A 20010-nucleotide genomic window follows, 5' to 3' on the forward strand; every position below is an offset into this window, starting at 1 on the left:
ATGGCCGGTTTGCGGTTCAACCGATCGAACCGGTCGGTCCGGTTCGGTTTTCAAAACATTGGTTTACACGCACCATCATAAATATATTTTTTATTTTTAATTATTTTTTTATGTTACGCATATTACATCATAAAAAATACTATAATAATTATTTTAAATAAACTCCTATCCAAACACACTGTTTTTCTTTTTTTCTTTTTTAAGAATAATCCTCATATGGAGGTGCATTGATGAAGATAAAATTTGAACCTTGACTTTCCACTCCACAATTAGTATGATGACCAACTCCTCTCCTCCAGAGAGGGAGTTGATTTTGAGGACCCATTAATCAATATGCCATTTTGCTTCCTCCTCTGTGTGTGTCGACGTGGATGCAGGAGGACCTCTTGATGAGACCATGAAACAAGTGTTCGGGGATTGTCCCTCTGTCCCGAATCTGTTAGGTAATGTCAATTGTTTGGGTTTGGATCGGAATTAAAAATTTCGAATCCAGATCTATTATAATATACCAATTTCATACCCAACCCATATACTCGATGGATTTTGTGCTTAGGGTTCAACGGATCCCGAATCAAGTTCAAATATACCCGAAAAAATAAAGCCCAACAAAAATGATGTATTTAGAAATATTATTGTATTTAGAAATAAGGCCCCAACAAGATTAGGGTTTCTTAATTTGGTAAAAGAATTATTATTGTATTTAAAAATATTTATGTTTTATAATTATTAATGCATTGTTCGGTCCGGGTCAGATACTAATTAAAATCATAAACGGGTCGAATCTAGATAACGAAATTATTTCTCAATTCATACTAGGAAAAAACTATTGAGTTGGAACCGAGTTCATGTCCAAACCTGGTCCATTGACAGTCCTAATCAAGAAAGTAACGGAAAGTCTTTGATACGGGCGAGAGTGAAAAAGTGAGGATGGGCAAAAATTCCATGCTTTGTCATTACTGATCAAGGACCTATTGTTGGAGAGTGGTCAGTACATTAATTAGTGGGTAGTGTAAGGAACGTTTGAACTAAGTTTTATCAGTTGAATTGAAACTTTTTTTTTGCACGATATTTAGATTAAAACGGGATACTGTCACACCAAGTCAATCACTCAATTGTCGTGTCTTTTAAGCCGGCACAAGTCTTCCTTAGAGAAATTTCCAAAACTACCTAACTTCAGGGGAAAGATCTACCTCTAGAAATTCTAGCATTGAAGTGGTCGCGCGGTTTAATTTTTAGGTTTGCCCACAAATGTGTAATTATTCAAATTGGTATATTAAATATAAAAAATTACGTAAAGTTGCACCAAAATCTTTGTGATTATTTTTTATAATTTTATTAAGCAATGAAGAGAAGCCATAATTTTAACTTAGTTGCTAAATGACAAAGAGTCATGTTTTGTTTTGCTGACTAACTGGACAGCAATGGTAATGTCATTGGTTTGAAAATGATATATCACCATATAATGTTGTCTTACATTTTTTATGTACACCAAAAATGCATTGCTCATGAACAACTTCAACAGGAATTTATGAACAACACTAAAATATGTTGGGCCAGAAACCTATATAATTGTAAAATATAGGAATGGCTGCAGAATAGAAGAGATATAGGACTCAAAACAATAAGGATTGAACAATTATATTTGCTTTCTTGTCTATGATAAGATAAACAAGCCATTATCTCATACTTAGAATCTTCTTAACACAACATATGCCATTTAATTTTTGCACCTGCAACTCTTAGCATCACAGAAAATAAACATAAAATCTTATAGACTGAAAAAAGAGAGGGAAGAGCACCCAAAAAAAAAAAAGCTAACTGAGATTAATTAAATAACAAAAAGTTAATTGACATGAAGAGTCTCTAAGTGCAATAGCATGGTAGTTTCATTTTTTTATTATTTCCAATCCAACCAAATCAAACTAACTTTCACTAAATATGATAATTGAAGCCAATCCCCTTGGAACAAAATCAACAAAAATTTAATGAAAGAACCATACTCTAGCAAAAGAAAAAGGACAAGCAAGATTTATGTAAAGACATGAGCAAAAGGACATCAATTATACCTGTTTTATTTTGTGACAAAATGGTGTCTTCAAAGTTCAACTATTGTTTTATCAAATGGAAAAAAAAAAAAAGTAAAGTTCACTACATGGACAAAATATACATCCAGTCTAACATGAAAACTTGAAGAAGAAATGTCATTGAAGTTGGCAATATCAAACTACATGCCCTAATAAACAACCAAAAAGTTGTGAATTTGCTTGATTGAGGTTCTTTAAGCATCATCATCATCACAAAGATAAGCATAAAAAATAATGGTCCAACAACGATACCAGTCCCCCGGCAAAAATTTCGGTTCACTGAACACAGGAGTTATTACCAACCGAAATAAATTTCAACAAATGGCAAACTACAAATGGCCTAAGAAAACTAATTAGTTTATTTTCCTTGCCAATATTGAGTGATAAACAAAAGAAAAGCAAATCTTGCACCCCATCAATAAGATTGAAAAATAACCAAAAACTAAAAAACAAAAACAAGGCTAACATCTCTAGACAAAAGGAATGAGCAAAACTACAAGTTGAACAGCAAATGTACAACGAATAATATGGCCGAGTTGAATTCTGAAAAGAAGAAATTGGCTTAGGTCCTGGCAGTGTATGATTCCCAAAAGAAAAACTTGAAATAGTAAAAATAGAATAAGTAAAGCAAGAAAATAAAAGAAAATAAATTTGGATTTAAAGGAATAGGATGCCATCAAAAATTTTCATCTTCACTTATCTAAAGACTAATAACAGGGTAAAAAGAGTAGCAAGTTACAGTAATTGTAGGGAAAGAAGTTTGTTCACACAAAAAAAAGGCATTAAAACATACCGTCAAGGCTTAATGAAGAAAGTAACCTAAAACTACAAGTTGAACATCAAATGTACAACGAATAATATGGCCGAGTTGGATTCTGCAAAGAAGAAATTGAACTTGAGGTCCTGGCAGTGTATGATTCCCAAAAGTAAAACTCGAAATAGGAAAAATAGAATAAGTAAAGCAAGAAAGTAAACGAAAATAAATTTGGATCTAAAGGAAATAGGATGCCGTCACAAATTTTCATGACTAATAACAGGGTAAAGAGAGCAGAAAGTTACAGTAGCAGCAGGGAGAGAAATTTATTCACACAAAAACAAAGGGCATTAAAACATACCTTCAAGGCTTAATGAAGAAAAGTAACCTCTTTTATTTTTTCTTCCTTCATCTAACAAAGACTTAGAATAAACAACACTAGCAAGAGCAAATTTATTAGGAAAAAAAGGAAGACAAAACCTTGGATATGCACTAAACAAATTAACATTTTTTTTCAGAAAAAAGCCCCTCAATAAAAGTCACCTTGAGAAAACAATTTCCACAATCCTTTTCTACTATGGTGGAAATCTTAATATCTCAACCTGTAACAAACATTTGGAATTTAGTAGCAAATAAAGATAGTTATAATTCTTATGTCACACCATGAAATCTAGCATAGCATATGTGAGATCGCAAAAGGAAGTAAAACAATAGGAATTAAGGACTAAACACCTGAATGTTTTTTCAAAATTTTCACATCCAGATCACACTCAATGTAATTAGTCATCTCTACAAAAGGAAATTGAACCTAAGTAAAAGCCTTTAACACTTACTAATTCATTCAAGCCAAGTGTGTTTCTCATTTAGATTTTAACTTCCTAAGCATATCCTGCATGATAGTACCATGTGCTTTGAATGAAAGTCTTATGTGCTTTATTCAGTAATGGACAAATTCAAAAGGAACATGTTGGGCTTCTAGTGGGTCCAAAGAAAGAAATTGAGGTAATTAGGTATGAGCGTCTTGATTACTAACTCATCCTACTACTCAGATAGCATTTTGAATATCCTATGTTCTTTTTTGACGAATCTATTTACTGGAAAATGTTTTCCTTATTAATGTTTAGGGTAAAATGTCTCAATGACTCTCAAACTATTTCAAAATTTAACTTTTGATCCTCTAACTATTAATTGATAAGTTTTAACCATCCAATTAATTAAAACATAAAATTTTGGCTCTAATGTCAATTTGAACCGTTATGTTTAACAAAATAGCAGGACATGCGTAACAGTGACACTTAAACTATTATAAAGTACAACTTTTGACCCTCCAACTATTAATTGATAAATTTTACTCTTCCAATTGATTAAAATATATAATTCAAACCCTTCCGTCAATTTGAATCGTTATGTCTAACAGAAACATCGCCACGTGCGTGTAGGCCTGTCAATCGGGCTTGGACCAAACCCGTCAAATTTTTTTTAGGTACGGGTAGGGATATAGTTCTGTTACCTAGACTCGGACTCGAACTCATTTACTCTAACAAAAAAACAGGTCGAATACATAATATAGCATACCAAACCAAACCCATCTAAATAGATTAATAATTAAAAAATATATGCTTATCAAAACAATAATAATTCTATAGTTCTATTCCCAAATTTTCCAAACTCTAATACCCCAATTTAACCGCACATCTCTCTCACTCTGTCTTCTCTTTTGATCTGCCAGTCCGCCATCCGGTTTCCAGGCTTCCAAGAGGAGCAAAATGAAATCCCTCACACTCTCTCTTTCTCGTCGGCCCGCCATTTCTGAGCTTCCACCAAATTGTCTGCCATTTTCATTGATTATCAAAGACTCCAAACTTCAGATTGTCCGCCATTTTCGTTGATTGTCGAAGCTACAACAGCGACTAGTGAGGCCCGCCGCCGAGACACTCTTTCTATCTCACACGGTTGCAGCTCCAAAGAAGCATATTTTCTGGTGACAGTCCCTCTCTCTCACGAGTATTTTTTTTAATAAATTTGTCAATACCCAAAAGTTTCTGAAAATCATGGTGAAAGCCTCCATTCATGGTGAAACTACTATTCTATCTTTCTCTCGCTATCTATCTTGCCCTTGGGAGAGAGTCCTTGTTTATCCGATTTCAGTTCTTTCCTTTTCATTGTTTAACAAGTGCGCCTCAAATTTATCCCACAGTAGGGAGAGGGTTCTTGTTGAGTCGAACACCCAATTTTAGTTGTCAGTCGCCACGCTACCTCTTAAGTTGATTCGAATTCACTTCTTCATATTTATCCATATTATCAACAACCCTTATCCCCATCTTGTAAAAAAAAAAAAATGGCTGCAGCTTTTCATTTTCCCTACAGTTTTTACGCCGAAAGGCATGAGTTTTTTTTTTGGGTGACTTGGTAAAGAAACTCAACATCTTGTGGTTGATATTTGTGTATGCTAGCTTCTTGAGTCCACCAGCTTGAAATCTAACATGCTTGCCCAGGAAAATTTTTTTTTTTTCCTATTTGAAATCTAACATGCTTGCCCACCTATTTTCTTTCACAACTTCGCCAAACCTATACAAGCCAGACCTGTTTTCTTTCCAGTTTGAAATATATGTAATTTGTGATTCGCTTTGAATGACTTTGTAATTTGCTGCAAAACATGCTTCATTTTTAATTCTTGGCAAAATAGGTTTCATTTTTAAGTTGCTACGAAACAGGCTTTGACGGATCTCTTTTTCTAGGTAGACCCGATCTAGATCTGAGACCCATTGGTGCCGGTTCCGAGAGATAGAGTAGAAGACCCATCGAATAGATGGGCCGGATCCGGAACGGGAATACTATGATGGGTTTGGGTCCGAAATGATGAATTCAACCCAAACTCTACCCATTGATAGGCCTACGTGCGTAGTAAGGGCATAATCGAGAGGTGTTTTTGTCTTCACAGGATATGTGTTAGGGTAAAATTATTTTACCCCATTTGACTCATAAACTAATTTACCAAATCTCAAATTAGTGAAATTGACCAAAATCAATTGAAACCCTAAAACCCAAAATCTTGAATAGAGAAATTCCAACAAGGATAGGCAACTTGAATTAATTGAGTTGTCTTCATTTGGAATTTAACTCATTTTTTGGTGTTGCTCCAAATTCATTGGGTCCATGTACTTCTCTTAATGAGATAAATCTGGCATACAATTCATTTTTTGGGAATATACCAACAAGTCTTGGTTCACTTCCAAGTTTGAACTTTCTAAATCTCTCAAATAATCAATTCTCTGATGAGATTCCTCCAAACTTTACGTCACTATATCTAAATCCTCTTAATTTGTCAAAAACTCCATTGGGCACATCCCAAATTCTTTATCAATAGATGTTCATGTTAGATATAATAACTCAAGTTAATGGAAAGGGTAGAATTATATGTTTTAATTAGTTGAATGGGTAGAAATCATCAGTTAATAATTGGAGAGTCCAAAGTTAAACTTTGTAATAGTTTGACGGCCACTAGCATCTCATGAATTCTTTACCTCTGTTAAACATAATGACTCAAGTTGATAGAAATGCTAGAATTATATAATTTAATTAGTTAGAGAGTTAAAACTTATCAATTAATAGTTAGAGGGCTAAAAGTTGAATATTCTCATAGTTTGAGGGTCATTGGGGCATTTTGCCCTAACTTTTAAATGGCTGTTATTTTATTTCTTTTAGTGCTTTCATGTTTCTCGAATGGAAATTTGGTTTTTTAATGGGATTGTGTCTGTTTTATTTAAGAATAGATTGGTCAAGTTAGCATACAACATAGTGATGATTGCTTGTTTAGAAATCTTGATGATCATGCACGTGTCAACTAAAAATTGTTTTTTTAAATGGTTTGCTGTTAGTCCTATAGTTTCATATATTGCTTTTTTCTTGTTAAATTAGAACAATGATTCGGTTAAGCAATTTAAGAAGTTGTTTTGCTATAATTTTTATGGACTTTGTTGATATTTTTGGATAGGTTGCAGAAAATGATACCTGACTGTAAATCAGCAATTTTACCCCTTTTTGTGCGTTTTTGTGAAAAACTAAAGTTGAAAATGGATTCTACATGAAAAATTGAGTAGAGAAATATATTTTAGTGATTGAAAAAATCACCTGGTGACGGTTTGACGATGACGTCACTGTCAGCAGACGGCATCTGCCATGGGCGCCGATGGCTGGAGTTTTAGCTGGCCAAAGGTGATGAAGAAGAAGGAGAAAAATAAAAGAAAAGAAAGGAAAAATAAATGGCTTGTGTTTTATTTTTGTTGAGTTTGGTGTTGGGTTTTGTAGATAAAATTCGAAACATTTGTTATTTCTAGCCGACTTGGGTTTTTAGTTAAGCGAATTTATTTTACATGGGACAAATTGCACTTTTCTCTTGGGCCAAAGTACTGTGACCCAATCATTTAAAATGGCCCAAAATTCAATTTTCTTTGTATTTCCTTAAATCGGAAATCCAATTTTGCATTTCAGCCCCTAGGCTTTTGTGTAATTCTTCTGTGGCTCAAAAACTTTAGGTTTCTTTGATTTAGATCCTTATTTTAATTTCATTTTGGCCTATAAATTTTTTATTTAGTGTTGAGCCCTAATTGTTTCTAAAACTATATTTTGACCTAAAAACTTTCTAATTTTTTGCAATTTCATCCCTAGCAGTTTTTTTTTTATTTTTTTATTCTAATTGTTTCATTTTGTTAATCGCTAATTATGCTTTTCTTAAATGCATTTAACTTGCAATCTTGGGTGTTTTTATGTTTAGTTGCATCTTTGGCATGATAAGGTGAATTTAGTACATTTTTATGTTATCTTTTAAGGTGTTTCCAATTAAATAGGTGCCTTGATTTTTTTTGTTAATTCTTGAACATAAATAGGTTAATCTTCCCTTATTTAGTCACTACATCAAAAGGGAGGCACCCATATTAAATTCTAATCATGTGCTCTTACATGCTTTTATGTGTTTATATGTTTTTACGTGTTTTCTTTTATTTATTTATTTTAAGTTTCTATTCATTTTTTAATTTAAATTTTATAACTATATGGAGAATATTTGAATACTCAAGATGTAATGGATAGGTTATGTTTTTCTTTTCGTAAAAAATTATAGTTAGATAGACAACTATAATAGATATGTTAGATAGGTTTATTTTCTTATATCTCCCCATTTTAGCTTTGTAATTAGGTTCCCCAATGTAATAAATAGGATTGTGGTGTGTTTATGTGAATTATATGCTTCGTGCTTTTACTTGCTTTCCTTAGGATTTTATATCTAGACATTATGCTTATATGCTATGTGCTCGTATGTGTTTATTTGTTTTAATTATGCATTATTATCATGAATAATGAATGCATGATGTCACCACACTAGTCTAACACTAGTTGTGATTCACTATAAAAAAAAGATTTCTAGTGACAATAATTTTTGTCAGGAAAAGGTACGTGTTTTGTCAAGAAAAGTTTTCGTGACACCAATGTCGTCAGAGAATATTGGTCACCTATACGCTGTTGGCAAAAGGTTTTCCTGACAACTATTGAAATTTTTGTCAGGAAAAATTTCATTTTCCATGACGCATCATCAGGAAAGGTAATAGTGATGATTTGGTCGTCAAGGAAAGACCTCATATTCTTGACGAGCCTTTGTCGGGAAAGACCCTGAACTTTGTCACTAAATTTTCAATTGTCAATAATAGTCATGCATTGAAACTTGTCGGGAAACTTTAATGACAATACAATGTCATTTTTCTTGACGACAGCTGCATCACTTTTAAGCCCAGCAATTTTAGTCCCAACAAAGTGACCATATCATCTATTTAGACACTCCATCCAATTAAAATATAAAAGTATGCAAACAAAATATCAACCAAAACTTCACAAATTATCATTAGTAGGCAACCATAACATGTCAAACCACAAAAGTTAACCACGTCAAACATTTACATATCATCCTATTCCACGATTTGAAACCAATATAAATATTGCTATTTATCCCTAGATAACTGCCATATACCTAACATATGATAACTGCCATACACCTAACAAATGGCAATCAAGAGTTCCAGCTCAGTGAGTACATGTAAAAGCTACAAATAGTTACTAGTGAATGAGCATACTAGCGGTTCTTGATAGTTCAAGATGAGGACTAACAAAACACTAAGCTTTACGAACAATCAACCACCTTTCTCGTTTATATTCAACTTCATCTCTTTGATGCATGATCAGCAACTTCATCGTTTATATTCCGGATCGTGCAGCATCCATTATGGAATTGTTGAAAAGCCGAAGAGCTTCCGAGACATGGTTCTCATTTGCAAGATAGGACCTGAAAGTATAGAGCAAACCCCACATTAGATGCAAAAGTATTAACAATAATAACAAGGCAAAAACCCCATTAAAAGCAACTATTTTCAAAAACAGAAAAAATTCTGCCAAGGTAGCTAAAACTTGGGCCAAGAATCTCTGCAGAGAATCCTTCGAGAGATGCACCTGATCTCTAACTGGCTAGTGCCACAAAAAAGAAAAGTTCCAGAATACTTGGACATGTTGCAACTAAAGGAGAAGTTCCTTATTACACATTGGACCAGCACAAAGGCATGTTGGATCTAAAACCTTTTAAACTACAGAGACTCTTGTTGTGTGTGCACATGCAGATTGCAACCTAATGTTTCATTTGAAAAACCATCAATGACAAAACAAAGTAGACAGTAAGAATACTTCACATATTACTGAGAATTGGTGCATGGGACATGCAAACAGCTTTCAAAAGTAATTGCTTCTGATTGCACACACAATAAGAAACACAGAATTGCCTCTTACACATAATCCCCTCTCATCCTCCATGAGGAACTTTCAACAATTTGTTGGTGGAAATACTGTACAGGCAAATACGGTCCCTCAACATATTTGATGTCCCAGAATTTGTATGATGAGTTGTGTCCACAAAATAAGCATTGACACTTTGATTTATGCATTCATCAAGAAAAGAAACCATTACAGATAGGATATTCGTTTCCTTGAACTTACAGCCTCATTCTTGCAAGTGCTTCACTCAACATCACTACAGCTTCCAGCTGCCTCACAGTGATAGGATTTGTTTGCCAATCACATTTCAATGAATGTTCTCTCAGCAGCCCTTTCAGTGAGAGTACCTGAGTCTAATTTTACTATGCTCTCTTATTTTTCTTATTCATACTTTATCAGAAAATGACTCATGTCTCAATATTATGAAAGAACAACTTTACTCGTAGAGTGACACAAGGAACTTGTTACACTGACTTAAACTGATAGAGTATTTCTATGTGCTCAGTTTCAAACTAAACAACGGAACCCGTGTCTTGAACTACATTGCCTGAGTTTCTAGAATCAGAAAAATGTCTTCTATAGTATTTGTTTTCACAAGTTGGATCCAAGCTACTACCACCACTATAGAAGTTCCAATCTCACCATAACAAGGCAATCGAAGTACCTGTCGAATTTTAACATAGTTCTCCTGCAATATAGAAGCTGCAGACTCTGATAGTCATGGGTGGCAATGAGTCTGACAGTAGTGTATGTACCTGCATGCACCATTTCATATACTTCAGCAATCAAACTATATAACCATGACGTTAGTCTTTCAAACATAAATTTGTAAGCATAACCAAGTGACCACCTCTTTCAAACTATATAACTGCCATTTAGATAACTGCCATTTCACTTGCTGCAAAGTCCAAAGGGCATGACTCATAACTTCATATACAGGAATAAATGACCAGAAACAAATTTAGAGGAAATAAAAAGAGGAAACCAAAACCAGTTACATGTCAAACAATATCAGTATATTAGCCATAGATATACGCATGGGAATCAGGAGAAAACTTAAATTCCAGGAAAGCAAGCAAAACAGATTTTACAAAGTACTTATTCTTACTCGAACTAGAAAACTAGCACAAAGATCACCGTTGTGTAAGTTGATTGAGAATTACTTATATCACAAATAATATAGTAGTATCCTCCTGCACTAAGCTCTAGCACTCAAGCATCATCTTCTCTAGTCTAATTACTGAGCACGTAGCATAGCCTTTTAAAATGTTATGGAATTGTGAATCAAATTCTCCCAACTCCTGAAGAAACACCCACTACCAATTGCAAATGCCAACTTATAGCTCAAGTTCATAATTTGGCATGTGATTTGCAATTTGGCCGCAGGTTTACCATTCAAAATTGCACCTTTCCTCATTTAGTCGGAAACTTATCTCAAAGCCATATCTACATGTGAAAGAAGATCTAGAACAGATACCATAGAAAACGAGAAAACAAGTGATTGCTATGCTTATTACAAGCATTTCACCAAGACAACACCAAAAAGATACATAAATCACTGCCAATTACATGAATCAATTTTTTTAGCAACAGTTGCAAATACAGGATATGAGCACAAAAGCAAAACAAAAGGTACATTGTTAATTTACAACAAAAATAAAACATCAATTTTCCTTATCTGAAACACTAACAAAAACCAACACGGTAGAACAAACTAAAATCAAGAAACTAGAAATGCGACAAGAATGGAAACAAAAATCATCTGAATAGCCTAGAAGGAAATAAACATCACCAACCTCTGAGCATTCCTATTCTTCACATAGACAAGAACATGAGTAACAAAAGCCAGCAACAATCCCACCACAGTGTACAAGAACCCAACCGCGAACCCTTTAGCTCCCAACTGCATCCCAGACCCCTGATAAAAGAAAACCAACTTCCCAGGGTCATTCCTATCAACCAAAAACATGGGCATTTTCCTAATTATGTTATGCATTGAACCGGAGACACTGTAAAAGTAGACGAAAATCTCTCCGATCATCCAAATACTCTTATTGTGCAAAAGGGTGTTCCCATAAATCACTTTTTTCACCAAGAATGGAGCCGAAATCAGAATAACAGCAATGAGAAACATCAATTGCTTCTTAGAAATCAAAGAAGGGCGACCAATTGGCCCAATGCTCAGCTTCGTTTTGGCCTCGACAAATTCAGCCATGGATTCGGCGAGCCTCGAGAAATCTGACGCATTTATCCGGACGGAGTCTTTCTTGACATCGGTGGCTTCAGCGCGGATAAGTTTGATGTGGGGCAGAGAATTTACTCCGAAAAGGGCGAAAAAGGACTGGGATTCTTGAAATTCGATGTCGAAGAAGAAGAGTTTTGAGTTAGAAGCTGGAAGGTTGTTGGCTAAAAAGGATTTAGAGACGAGGGAGAACTCGGATTTGAGAGAAGGGAGGGAGAGTTCGGGTTTGGAGTGGAGTTGTTGGGCGTCGAAGAAGACGAGGAAAGTACAGGGACGATGAGTTGGAATGGATAGAATCCGTTTGAGGAGGGAATCAATGAGATGGATAACGCCGCCATTGGGGGACTGGGATTGGAGGGATTCGAGCTGCGAGAGCAAATCCGAACTAGGGTCTTGAGAATTGGTGGAGATCGGGAGGAGGGTGATGAGGAAGAGGACGACGAAGATTGGGGCTTTTGTGAAGGCCATTTTGCGACCTGCTATAAGTTAATGTCCTTCTAATTCTTTTTTGGTCGAAAAGGAAAAAAACTGGTAGGAAAAAATGGTGGGAGAACGAAAACTTTTCCTGACAAATTGACGTGGGCAAAAGTAGAAAAATATGTTTAAAGTAGGAGTGCCTTTTGAAGGATATTTGCCTGATGAATTGTCATAAAAGGTATGATTTTTCTGACAAATAAGTTGGTTGTCATGAAAAATTTGTCACGAAAGAAATAATTTTTTGTAGTGATTTTTCTCTCTATTTTTTTACTACTCAATACTAGCGGAGGCTTGTAAAAATGGACTAATGCAATACTAGATCTGTAGGTCCCGTCATGCGATAGATCCATGTATTGTGTGCTCTCATTCCATTTCATGCATATTTTTCTATTTTTAGGATCTTTTTCATTTGCATGTTATTTTTCCCTATTTTATTCCCTTACCCTATATGTGTTTCATCTATTACATTTAGAATTACATCTCACTTAGGAATTAGGAAATTAGAGAACCCATTTGCTTGTTTAGACTAGAAGAGTTACCCTTTGAACACGAAAAATGGGTGAGTATGATTTTTTAGCTTTAACACGTTATTACCTCTTTATAAGAAGAAAAATTGTGTCACGAGTTTTCGTCTACCATACCCATTATGTCGCATTGCCCTTTTTCGGTTCATGTATACTTACATATATATTATAAATTTTATTTTTTAGTCTCATTTTTACATGCTCGTGACTCTTTCAAGAGATTATTCTTGGATCTCGCAATTAATACAATTGGTACAAATTAGATTTTGAATGGACATTTTGCCTCTTCCAATGTCTCCCTTTAGATTTAGATTTGCATCCATATAGAAAATCCAAATGTGATAAACTTAAGAGTTAGATTAGGAAATTTTGCCTAAATCTTGCAACTAATCTAAGTTAGGTTGAAAGGGTGCCTTAAGTTTGAGTTGAACCGATTGAACCTTTGCCTTCCTTCCTTTTTAACTGTGACTCCCGAGCCTTTTTTTCTCATTTTCAAAGATCTAGAGTCATCTAAAAAGGGGATTTTACTTTTCTAAAATTTTTTTGATGATTTGATGCACCCAAATTTAACACCAAGTGATGACTCCTTTTTCTTTAAAACCCTTTTTTTAGACTATCTTTTGGACCGAAACTATCACATTTTCAAAAGTCTCATTTTAGGTCATTTTCTTCATTTTAAAAATAAAAAACACGTTTTTTTCATTGAACATCCTTTTATTCCGAAAAATGAGGTGCGACATCACATAAAAACTTACAAGTAATATTAAAATTAAGACATACTAACACATTTAGTTGTTCCAATTAAGGTTCATAACTTAAACTTGGAGAAATAACATTCTTGATAACAATATTTAAAATAAATAGCTAAATGATTTTTCTTTTGTTGAGGAAATTGCCTTAATGTTCAAGTGAGATCAACTAGAGTCATAACATCTCAATATCATTATCAAAAAATTACTTTTTTTTGAATAGTGAGGGAAAATGAAACAACCATTGGCTATACCAAATAAATTAAAAATAAGTTGACAGGCGTCGAGCTTGTACAATAATAAATATCTACTCAAATAAAATACAAATTTTTTATATAGCGGTGAGTAGGATCGAATTCACAGGAACTAGGGATAATTCGTTTCTTCTAAAGTACATAGTAAGGGGGATTTTTTTTATAAAATTAGGAACAATTAAATAACTCAGATTAAAAACTAAATGACAATTTATTAAAATTGAAGTAATAACAACCAACTCTAGCTAAGAAATAACTTCGGAGATGATTCACTCAATTGATCATTGATGCAATAATAATTTCATTTATTCATTGATAAACAAGTTATAATTGCGAAACACACGATGACAATCAACTTCTCCTTTCTATATCGGTGATCAATGTATGACCATTAATCACTACCCTAATTAAGAAATAACCCTAGGTATGACCTTAGAGTTCAATTTTTCAATTGTTTTAAGAATTAGAGAAACCCTATTCTAATCAAATGACACGTTACAAGGGTTATTTTAAGTTAGCCCATATGTCCTCCTGACACAAATCCAATCATGCCAATTACCACTAATTTAAAGCAATTAAACAATTAAGGATTTGACTGTTCTAACTGGTTTTAGGTTATTATATTGAATTAAATATCGGGTGTCCATGATATTCAAATAAAATAATAACCATAAGAAATTAAATTAGAGAACATAGGAATACTAGTAAAATAAAGGAAATAAATATAATCAATTCGATCTCACAATTTTAGATGAACCAAATCCTCCATTGTTTCTTGACTAGAATGACACTTTTAGTTCACTTCCAAGGAAAGAGTCACATGCAAAATAATTGGATCAATTGCTGAGACCATTCACTATAAAAAACAAATGAAATAAAATTATCAAAGGAAAAAGGAGAGCAAGACGTTTCTGTTGTTTCTTGATAAGAAGAAAAGGACAACGTACTACTGGTCTCTTAGCTGCAGAAAGGAATAATAAAAGAAACGACAAATGCTTCTCTGTTTTTTTTTTTTTGGATAACCCAAAACATGCCCCGACTCGAACCCTTTGGACCCAAGCCGGCATACCAAATCGGAGGAAAACGTTGCAGCCCCACACAACATTTTTTTCGGGTAAGTCACAGGGTGATTTTCGAGTGAGTCATAAGGTGTTCTAGAGAGTTTCGATCCTAGAATCTTTTGTGTTCCAAAGAACCACTGCTATCATTGGATCAACCCCTTGGGGGTACTTCTCTATTTTCTTTCCTACTACTAGTCAACTACTACTACTTAGCGAAATCAAATTGTAACTGTAGACAATGGAATTTTAATTAATCCGTAAAATTACCATTGGTCTATAAGTTATTTTTATGACTCATTTTTATCTAATTGGAAATTGCCATATGTCATGTACACTTGAAAAATTGGTTATTAAATGGCCAATTATATTTCACCACGTGTCAAGTCGAGGTGTTCCAATCAATTGAAATTGCTGGGATGTCTCCACCAACCAAATCATATCATATCACATGTCTATATGACTTGACAAAATTTTGGATAGATATCTAAATATTTATTTCTTATCAAACAGAGAATATTTAGAGTTGTTTAATCCACATAAATTTCTTATATACTGCAATAGTTTGTTCAATCAAATGACACCACGTCACGTGTCCCTACAAGTTTGGCAATCAAAGAATTACTTATTGCCTTATTGGTATTATCTTTTTATTAGTAAATACAAAATGAAGAGGTAATATTTAAGTTGACACAGTTCTAATATGACTGCATGTCTTGTCAGATAGGTAGAGTAGTATACATGTTTTCAACATCTACCTCAAACTACAGCTATGAATAGGGGTTTTTCTACCAAATTAAGGGACATCAAAAAAGGCACCTCATACGCTCAAGTGTTGAAGCTCCAAGCTACAAAAAGTCTGGATCGTCAAACTCTTCAAATCTTCCGTATATCAAGACTTGAGTTTTCAAATATTTTCTAAGTTCTTCAAATCTTACATATCAAGATTTGAAAGAATTAGTGGTGGATCCAAGAACAAACTACGAAGCCCTTGATTTAGCGTTTGAAGGGATGAATCGAAGGAAACTCTCTACAAACTCGAGAAAATTCCGGAGACTGTACTCACATAATTTCCTAAATTTATATATTGCATATTTGTTATTTTGCAGACTTGAAATTTTATCGCATACAGTAACAAATCAAATCTTATCCGAAAAAATGAAACGTCTTAGTAGACAAAATAGACTAGCATCATGGTAGAAATAAAATACTATCCAACGTCCGACTCTTGCAACTTCAACTCACAGTTGGAAATCACGTGCCAATGCTAATTAGCATAAGAGTCCAGTGAAAATGCCGTCTTTAATCCCTTTTTGCTCCAAATCCTTACAACCAACACCAATTATCAAATATAAGTAGAATCCTTCAATTTATACAATATTTGATAAAATAAAAGAGGAAAACAATCATAAAATTAATGACAAAAATGAAACCTATCATAAGTGTTTAGCTGTATCAAAGTTGGAATTATCTTTTTTTCCCGATAAATAGTTGGTTTGCATAAATAAAAATACATATTACGAAAAAGATGATACAACATATCTGAATTACAATATGGTAATATTTCTTTAATCAGTGATTTTACTAGAAAAAAATTCAAATTTTTTATCCGCTCAATTTAGGAAAGAAACCATGAAACCTACAAATTTGGTCACCAAAATTTTGGCTTCCACTAGAACCAATGTTGGGTTTAATAATCGAGGGCCTGTTTGGAACGTAGGTTTTTTAGCAAGTTTGTTTGCTACTAGTTTTTTAACAACTTTTGCTACAGGAACTCCAAAAAACTCTACAAAAATTTTTGGACTTTGTCTGAAACTTTTAATGAAACTGCGTCGTTTTGGCCAAAAAAACTCAAAAACTCAAAAAAAACTTTGCCCGTTCTTCCTCAGCTCAACGCACAGAAGGCAGGCTTCCTGTTGCTAAACCGCAGGTGAACAAGCTAATTCTTCTCGCTGGTAGGCTGATAAACCCAAAGACAAGCTGCTCACGAGGTTTTCTACACTCCTCTACTGGTGTAGCAGTCTCGCTGGTGTCCTCCGAAGGAGTAGCATTTTCATTTTCATCGTCAACACTTGCTGAAGTCCGGCAAGAGCCTACGGTGGCTGATAGTAGTGTCGTCCACCACGGTGAGCTCTGCAACAGCTGCCCTTGTCCGGCCGCTACAAAAGCCCTCTACTTTCAAGTGCATAACTACCAGAACTGAACTCTGAGATTAGCTCGGATGCTTGATTTTTTCTTTTTTTTGAAGCGGCAGCTTGCTAAAATGACTGAGCAGTCGCTTTTCCTAGTACATTCCTTTCCATTTGGGTATTTTTTTTTTAATTGGTCGGATTGTTGCTAATTTTTATAGCCTTTGCGGTACATTTGTAATCTTTCTGATCTGAGTATGCCGGATAGGATGTTGTGGTCAACTACTTGTGAATAATTTCTGTCTCAGGCGCAGAAGCTGCAAAATCTTCTTAGTCCTTGGATGCATAGCATTGATACCTCGAATGCGAACAATGAAAAGCAACTTGGCTTCCGGGTTGAAAAAAATGTAATCCTAATTTTGATATAGTAATATAGACCACAATTTTTGGATACAGGAAAAAAAAATGTAGGGAGGGAATTCTTTTAAGTTATAAAAAAAAATTTGTAAAAAAATTGCTACACTAAAGAGTATTTGTAAAAAAATTTTAAAAAAATTGCTACAGAAATGTTTTTAAAAAACTTATACAGTAAGTTTTTTCTACTACTTCTACAGTGATCTACAGTAAAGTTTTAGACAAATTTCCAAAAAACTCAAGTTCCAAACGGGGCCTCGAGTTTTTCCCCTCGAAAGATACACTTTTAAAAAGAAAAAAGTCACAGAGATACCTACAAGCAGTCCCATCTCTCTCACTGTTTCTTTCTTATCCCTATCACTTTGAATCTATGGTGTCCTTCACCAATAAGTTTAGAATTTTTTACTAATATTGTTGAATATTTCTACTAGTAATTGGAATAGGAGTTTCCTTCAGATCATGCTGATTAATTTTTTCCAAATCTGAATAGTACTGGAATTTAGAGTTTTTTCTTCTACCCACTTCAATCAAAAGACAAAGATTGATACATCATGTAAGTTTTCTTCTTGTGCCCTATCATTTATTTTAATAATCTATTTTTGTGAAACCCAGGGTTTTTGGCTCAATTTTTATTTCTGCCAATTAACTAAATGGATATTTACCATGAGTAAAAGTAAAAATAATTATAGGATAGGTTAAAGGATTAATTGAGGGATAGAAATGAGATAAGATAGAGTAAAAGTTCATAACCGTTAAAACTCTTATCTAACCCATCTACTAGTGGGTGGTTATTAGGGTTTGGCACACTTATAAAAAAAAAAAATATCATTCCTCTCTTTCATTGTCTGCATCCTCTTAGGGTGAGAACCGTTAGAGAGTAGAGAACGAGAAGAAGGCGTCGTTGTCAATCAGTCAGGCAACTAGACATTTAAATCTGTAAGTCCCTGATTCACATGAAAACTCCTCGTTTAAATTCTATTAGTCGCATTAATTATTCTAAAGATTTTACAGATATGTATTATGTTATATATATATATAGGTATATATGCTTGTATGAGAAATTTATAAAGGTTGGTATTTGGATTGACGGGAATAGTGTGTAAATCTTAGCTATGGGTTAGAATAAATTTTAAATCTTCTTGTTGTTGAAAACAAAAAAACAAAAGGAAGAGAGGGCACCATTGCTGAAGCTTTGACTTCAGCAACACAAAAAAAAAAAAAAAAGAGCCAAAGTTCACTAGTTGGCGACCTTGGCCAAGAAGGAAGGTTTGCCATTTAAGAAAACATGTAGTCGCCAGTAATTTGCTAGCGACATGGTCCCAATAGGAAAGGTTGGCCGAAAAGCCAACCAAAGGAAAGGGAAAGAAAAAAAAAGCAAAGAAGGTCATCAGACCCTCATCTTTCACTAGCCAAAAAGGTCGGCCAAAGAAGAAGAAGGAAAAAAAAGGGAGGATTATGAATAATAATAACAATAAGAAATCGTAATAATAATAATAGAATTTGAAAAAAAAAATGGCAAGTATATTTGGGCCAAAATATAGTATGGGTTTAATGAATGTCCAATAGTTAAATTTTAGGTATAAACAATCCAACTTTTATGGACTAATATAGGAACTAAATATCAAGACCCAACCTAAAACAAGTGTGGATTTAGTCATTCAGGCTTTGTTTAATTGGGTCTACGATATTTAAGTGAAAATCTAAGATATTTTAAGCTATCACTATTTGGTTAAGTTATACAATATAAGATACGTTTTAGATTTCTTTTAAATGTTTAAAATAATAAAAATAATAGCAACAATATATATATAGACAAAGTAAATTGAAGATATAAATGAAAATAAACTGAAAATATAGATACAAGTGCAATATAGATATGGATGAAATAAATTAAGGATATGAACGAAAAGTAAAAAAATATAAACACAAGTAGAATAAACTAAGGCAATGATTATAATAATAAGTCTATATATATATATGTACATGTATACATAAATAATAATAACACCTACACACGCACACAAGTGGAAATAAAGTGAAAGATAATAGCAACTAATCAACAAATATATATAAGTGGTAATAAAATAAAGTAGCGACTACGAGGACGATAATAATAATAATGAACAATTATAAATATGTATAGTAAGATAACAGTCAAGATAATAAATATGATTATGAATAATTATTTTCTTTTAAATCAGGAAACTTTACAAAGAAAGAGAACTTTCCAAATTACGAAACTTTCTAAAAATAGAAACTTTTCAATTTAGGAAACTTTTTAAAAATAGAAATCGTTCAAGTTAGGAAAAGGCTGCTAGGGTTCATATTATGGTTTAGACAAGAATCTTCGACTCGTTTAGAGTTTGTATATTTATGCATCCATAGGAAATATCAACTAATTAAGAAACCTGTGCATTTGATAGGTACGATACAAGTTTAAAAGACCTAAGGTAGCCCTACTCAAGTTGCCAGACAAAGGTAGGTGGTACTTACCCTTCTGAGATTTCAAAGGTGC

The 20010-nt window shown here is 33.6% G+C and overlaps 1 protein-coding gene across 1 annotated transcript; it reads right to left on the minus strand.

Annotated features, from left to right (window-relative positions):
* Nucleotides 1-11419: 11419 nt before the first annotated feature.
* On the minus strand, nucleotides 11420-12358 carry LOC113751213 (probable dolichyl-diphosphooligosaccharide--protein glycosyltransferase subunit 3B). The gene has a single exon (XM_027295140.1). The coding sequence runs from the start codon at nucleotides 12356-12358 to the stop codon at nucleotides 11420-11422; it is 939 nt and encodes a 312-aa protein (XP_027150941.1).
* Nucleotides 12359-20010: the final 7652 nt, after the last annotated feature.

This window comes from Coffea eugenioides, chromosome 11 (assembly GCF_003713205.1).
Source record: "Coffea eugenioides isolate CCC68of chromosome 11, Ceug_1.0, whole genome shotgun sequence".
NCBI lineage: Eukaryota > Viridiplantae > Streptophyta > Magnoliopsida > Gentianales > Rubiaceae > Coffea > Coffea eugenioides.

Bases quoted from the DNA above. Each gene is read 5' to 3' on its own strand.
- LOC113751213 (XM_027295140.1), bottom strand. From the start codon at position 12,358: ATGGCCTTCACAAAAGCCCCAATCTTCGTCGTCCTCTTCCTCATCACC.